This window comes from Leptonychotes weddellii, chromosome 9 (assembly GCF_054177405.1).
Source record: "Leptonychotes weddellii isolate Sample4059 chromosome 9, ASM5417740v2, whole genome shotgun sequence".
Classification (NCBI taxonomy): domain Eukaryota; kingdom Metazoa; phylum Chordata; class Mammalia; order Carnivora; family Phocidae; genus Leptonychotes; species Leptonychotes weddellii.
In genome coordinates this window covers 92,172,995-92,178,994 of record NC_138377.1, presented here as the reverse complement: position 1 = coordinate 92,178,994, position 6,000 = coordinate 92,172,995, and the positions used below count along the sequence as shown (strand labels likewise).

At 48.0% G+C, this 6,000-nt stretch overlaps 1 protein-coding gene across 4 annotated transcripts in view; it reads right to left on the bottom strand.

The window, feature by feature from the left end:
* Positions 1-1,182: 1,182 nt before the first annotated feature.
* Positions 1,183-6,000, bottom strand: part of USP3 (ubiquitin specific peptidase 3) — a 108,829-nt gene continuing 104,011 nt past the window's right edge. For all 4 annotated transcript variants that reach the window (XM_031031538.2, XM_006736614.3, XM_081829557.1 and 1 more), the window contains one exon: positions 1,183-4,782. In XM_031031538.2, coding sequence (XP_030887398.1) covers positions 4,617-4,782 — 166 coding nt within the window. In that variant the 3' untranslated portion in view covers positions 1,183-4,616. The remainder of the gene's footprint in view (positions 4,783-6,000) is intronic.

The following is a 6,000-nucleotide window of genomic DNA, read 5'->3' as shown; positions in this document are numbered from 1 at the left end:
GCTTTGCCTTCAAAAGCACAGCGCAGCTCAGGAAAGAGCAGCCATTCTAGCCAACTCCGAGACCCCAGGCTCCGCGTCCTGGTGCTTGGTTACCGCAGCATTGCCAAGGGGAAGGGGTGTCTTGTCTTAACATCCACCAAGAACCAGCTAAAGGATGCAGTTCTTAGGGAAAGGGTAACTCGCTACTCTAATACCGCGGACTAACTATGTCAGTGGTTCGCCGCGGCTGACAGCTGCAGCCCCTCTCTGGCTCTCGCTGCACTCACCCAAAGGGCGCACCGCACAAAGCCGCCTTATCTCCACTTTTCCTCGCAAATCCTATCCAAGCCAGTACTCTTCAGTGTGCTGACCTCTGGAAACGGACAGTTCTTTCAGCTTCGTAAAAGGCTGGCCACTGGGCCGTCCTCGTGGCCCGTTGAGGCTCCCCACGGAGCCGTGCGTGCTGCCGGTGGGGGTGGGGAGCACCCCAGGATGCGGGGAGGGTCTGGGCCGCCAGGGTGGCGTGGACAGCACAGCTGCGGCACGGCTCCCTGGCCCCGCCGCCGCCGCCGCCGCCGCCGCGCAGCGCCTCACCAGCTGCCAGGAGGCGGCTGCCGCGAGGAGCGGGCTGGATGGGACCTGGAGGCAAAACCATTTGCCTCTGTTTCCAGAGACTGAGAGGAGCAGGCAAATAACAGAAAAACGATGTGTGGGGGCAGAGGGCGGTTTTTCTCTGTTTGCAGGGGACGACGGGGGCAGAGAGGTCGTATATAGGAGCGTACTGAAAAGCAGAAACTTTATTTTTTTAACAGTGGCACTTACTTGCATGTCTTACTTTAAAAGGTGACCAATGTCCTTTGCTCAGGGCCCCAGAGCCGGTCCCTCAGGGCGGGGTCTAGCTCTGCAGGAGGCAAGCGGGCCTCGTTTTATAGGACGAGGCGGCAGAGGGGAGGCAGGACGCTCTCACTGGCCTCCGTGTGCCGGGGCCGCAGGTCCAGTACCTCGGCGCAGGCGCGAGCGCAGCCCCTCCTCCCCGCTCCCTGCCCGCTCCCTGCCGCCGCCGCCCGGCCCTCCAGCCGCCTCAGCCCTGCCGCCTACACACCGGCGGCCCCGCGTGGGGCGGGCGCCGACCGACCGGGCCGTCCCCTGAGCAAGTACCCCGACTTTCACGTGGTTCCCCTGAAAGCAGTTCAGAAATAAGAGTCAAGAGGAAAGAGACCAGAACTTTAATGATACTTTTATCCATAAAAGAGTTCAGGCTGGTGAAGCAGAAAAGGGTTGTGATTACAACGTAAATGAAATCAGTCACTTGCACCGTTAATCCTCTCGCATCATACAAACTAGGCTTTCGTGGCGAGTGAGTACATGAGACGCAGCACTGCAGGGGGGGGTGTTGGGGTCTGGAGTCCACGGTGCTCAGAGCCGGGGGAGGCGTCACCCCAGCGAGGCGAGCCGGAGACCTTGCCCTACAGCACCACCCCCCCCCCCGCCCTGCGGGCACGTTCCTGTGGCTGCACCCCAGTGTCCTGGGCCCCATGCCCCGGCCGCAGGAACAGACTGCTCCTGAGCCTTTTCAGGGCCCAAGTGACGAGGCCACGTCAGCAACAGGGTGTGTGAGGGAGTTGAGGGGACGCTGGGGCCTGAGGTGAAGAAATAAATCTAAATAAACTTATGTACACTAAACCACTGAAAGAGAGGTTTGGCTTTTAAGAAATAAATATGTCCCCAACCCCAGAAACCAAGCTGCTGAGTAGGTTCACTTAACCAGGGCCTGTACACTTCACCGGTTTAATTCTATTACGTATGTCATCACTAGACACTGAGTAGAATACAGTGGATAAGCAAAGGTTTCTCCACCATGGAGAGAGATTTGTGTTGCCACAAACTGTTTCCATCACCCATCTGTGTGGGAGGACTTCTGAGGAAGTGTTCTTGTTCCAGGGAGCCATGGGACAGAGCGAGGCACCGCCTCGGCCACGGCCTCTGCGTGACACGCCACACGCGCAGAGCGCACGGCGCGAGCGGAAAGCCCTGAAGAGCACAAGGAGATCAGCTTTTTAAAATAGGTGTGATAAGGCTACACAGTTAAATTTTTTAAATACAAACAGGCACATTTACATCACTGGCGTTCAAATGCGCAATTCAAATGGATCCAGTCACTTTTCCAAAGGAGCCTTCATAATGTCACTCAAACATTTCTGCTTCGGTAAAATCAAGCAATAGAACCACTCCAGAAATTCAAAGAGGAGATGTGTCCGTCTCTCAAGCCAACAGCGCTGCCTGTCTGAGGACCACTTTCCCCAACAAAGCGGTCTGGCTGTCACAAAGTTGCTTTTGGTATAAAAAGACCGTTTTTCTCCACCAATATGCACACTGCCCAAGGCTATAATGCTGCAGTCCTCCAGTGGGCCCCCTCGGAGAGACAAAGGAAGTGCAAATGTTAGAAGTCCCTGCTGTATGCCTTCTAAGTAAAAAAGGCTGGATTCACAGGAGATACCGAACAGATCAAAGAAGAGGCACATTCCACGTTCAATTGTATGTGGTGTTAATGTATTAATATAGTAGATCAAATTATGTGCAACTTTCACTTTTGTAGATCAAAAGGTTAAATACCAAAATCTCTTATGGTTCAACCTCATGCAATTTAGCACTGTCAACTATTTTACATACATGTTTCCTTCTTAATTAGCTTCTGGACTCGGTGTCTAAGTTGTAAGACCGAACCACGACAGCGAAGCTCTCTTCTCCGGAGTGAAAACGCAGACCAGCGCCGTCCAAAAGCCCTACACACTGATGGAACGGCCCTAGGCCTAAACATTCTCTGCCACAAGCGGCTGCTGAGCCCTTGAAATGTAGCTAGTGGTACTGAAGAACTGGGTTTTAAACTTAATTTTCATTAAAACTTCAATAACCACATGTGACCAGTGACTGCCATACCAGATAGTACAGGTTTAGCCATGACCGCAGTTTGTTCCAGGCCATGTTCAAGTGTTTAACAGCAGCTGATTTCTGCCCTGAGAAAAATACAGGATTTATCTAGCGAATATTAAAATGGAAATGGAGCCACATCTGCTCCTGCAATTTCAAATATCTGACCCAGGAGGACAGCCATCAGATTATTCATGCACTTAAAAACAAACTTGGCTTTTTTCTTTTAATAGGAGAAACAAGATTACCAAAAATTTTGGCTGACTGGCTTAATATGAAAGACATTCTGCCCCTTCTAACAACTTGTAGAGGACAGAAAAGAAACTGACTGGAATGAGAGACGCGCTGACAGCAGTGCACGGCCCTATGCTAGAGCCTACTGGGGAGTGTGTGTTCTCGCTCGCTCGCTCGCTCTCCCTCCCTCTCTCCAATCTGCAAGTACTGCCACCCCCATCCCATCAACAGACTGGCCTGGACTGCTTGCAGAATCACAGTTACCTTCCTTAGATGGAATTCTGGTTCCAGATTTCAATTTGAGTTCAATCTTAATAGTGCTTGTACCTATTTTTCTTGAAAACAATTTTGAAACAAAGACTACTAAACTCAAGAACAGAAACTATTCAAAGTGAGATATCTTCAGTTTGCTCTGCTATCAGGATAGGCCAGTGAGAGTTGTTAAAAACCAAAGTAGCAAGACTCAGATTTCCTTCTATAGAAGCAGACCCCATAGTGTTACCTGAAGTGCAGGTGAAGGTCAGAATCCACTCTGGAGGTCGGCATCTCGACCTCAGATGGCCAAGCAAGAAATAAGACAGAAGTGGCCATGTAGTTATTCCCAGCATGATAGCCAGTGGGGGAACTAGATGCTGGTTTGAAAGGCAAACAGAAGCTATGGTTTCCTCTCCCTGGATAACCTCTACACCGTGTAGCAGAGTCTGAGATTTTTCAACACTCAATGTGTTTGGTCGTCTTTGGACTTTTCTGTACTCCTAGCTCCATGAGCACAAACACACAAGCAAAAAATATCCCCAGAACAAAACAGAAAAACTCAAAAGGAGTAACTCTTGAATTTGCAGTGCAGGTACAACTGAACCAACACATTTATTTAGTTAGTGCTGATAAACAGCAGCCTGGAGAGCCACCCAGAGCAGCAGTTACCTGGCCTGCTTAATGATGCCCTCCCACTTCTCTTTTACAATCAGAAGGAACGATTACTGAGCAGCGAAATCCTGTGGGCCACAAATGATGTGCACACATGATCCTGGGGGGTGGATTTCCAGTCAACCTGGTCTCCGTGACAGCTGTGAAGGGCAGCAGACCGTTAGGCTGCTCTTCACAATCAGGAACACCTCTTGCTTGCAGCATGCGAGAGTAACAAAGCATTGATGTAAATGTGCCTCAAAGTGAGAACTGGAAACAGTAATATAAAAAAAGTCAAATAGAACTAAGTTCTTGAAACTACATATAAAAACTGAATTATTACAACTAAAGCAGCAAATCAAAATATCTGCTGAGGTTTTCTGGTAGAACTAAAAAAACAAATTAGTTGGTGCCCATGTTCAATACGTCACTACCACTGACAAAATAAAACTAAACCCAAAATAGGAAATTGAAAAGTGCATAATGAAATTAAATCTTGGATCAAGTATTTACGGAAAATTGGAAATGTTTGTCCGGTATAGTTGACAAATAATGATTTAAAGGAGGTATTAAAGTTTATCTGATCCAGCTTTGGCCTGGCGTTCCACATAGAAAAGGATGTAGGCCTTTGCTTTCACAACGGTGTCTTCATCAGTCAGTGTTACAGTACTGTCATTGAAATGGAACCAGCGACCTTCATGAGTTGCATAGGCTGTGTAATGTCCAGAACCGACCCTGTAAGGGAAAGTAAAAAAAAAAATGAAAAAAAAGGGCTACAGAAATAACAAAAGGATATGCTCAATCATAGCATGTGTTAGATATATAATAAATTATAAGTACTGTAATAGAGAATACACCCTAGAGACTTGTGGTTTAAGATGGCTGATTGAGCTCAGGTGTTTGTGTTCCTCAAAATCCACTGAAATGACCAGGAATATACTGACATTGGAAATACAGGGAAGAGTGCCATCGAATGACCAGAAACTGAAGATTTTCTACAACACACAAAGCAGTGTTCACACGGCACTGGGTTAATAGAGAAACCCAAGAGCTAAGCACTCTTACCCTAACAAGCATAGGTCAAGGTCTAGGGAAACCTGGACCACTGAAGAACAGATTTCCATCACAGCTTTGGAAAAAACCTGAGCTTGAGAAAGTAATCTGCCTTCAGGGAAGTGCCCTCCCTGTACTGTAGCCTGCAAGCACTTTGCTTTGCTTTTCTTTTTTAAAGATTTTATTTATTTGAGAGCAAGCGTGAGAAGGGGGAGGGTCAGAGGGAGAAGCAAACTCCCCACTGAGCAGGGAGCCCGACGCAGGACTCGATTCAGGGACTCCAGGATCATGACCTGAGCTGAAGGTAGTTGCTCAACCAACTGAGCCAGCCAGGCGCCCCCGCAAGCGCTTTTCTGTCACCACGACCCAGCCACGCACCCATGGAGCCCTAGAGTCAGCCCTCCCAGCAGGAGAAAAGCCTTCGGTAGAACAGACACCCCACAAGTGCTAGGAAAACCCTTACCATTTACCAATAATGATCAATCTCATCATTTATTATGACTGAATAAACAGCCCAAAACCATCAAAACCCGGGGGGCGGGGGGTGTGGATAGTATGAAAGAGAAGTTCTGGGAAGAACAAGTAAAGCAATTAACCACTAACATTTAATGCAGAAAACCAAAGAGCTTTAAAATTCTAATACCGATGGTTTCAAAAAGATACTGCAGCCATAAAACAAGAATGTTCCTATTATGAAAGGAAGTTATCAGAAAAATGGGATTGCCACAGTATTAAACATTTCACAGAGGAGCTTATCTTCAATTTGGATACAGATGAAATCCAAATTGGTGATTTGGAAAAATAGGCCATGGCAGTCTTCAGAAACACAGATGGAAATCACTGAACGGTGGTTAAAATGTGTGAAAGAACCAGAAAATTAACTATATAGGAGGTCCCCCC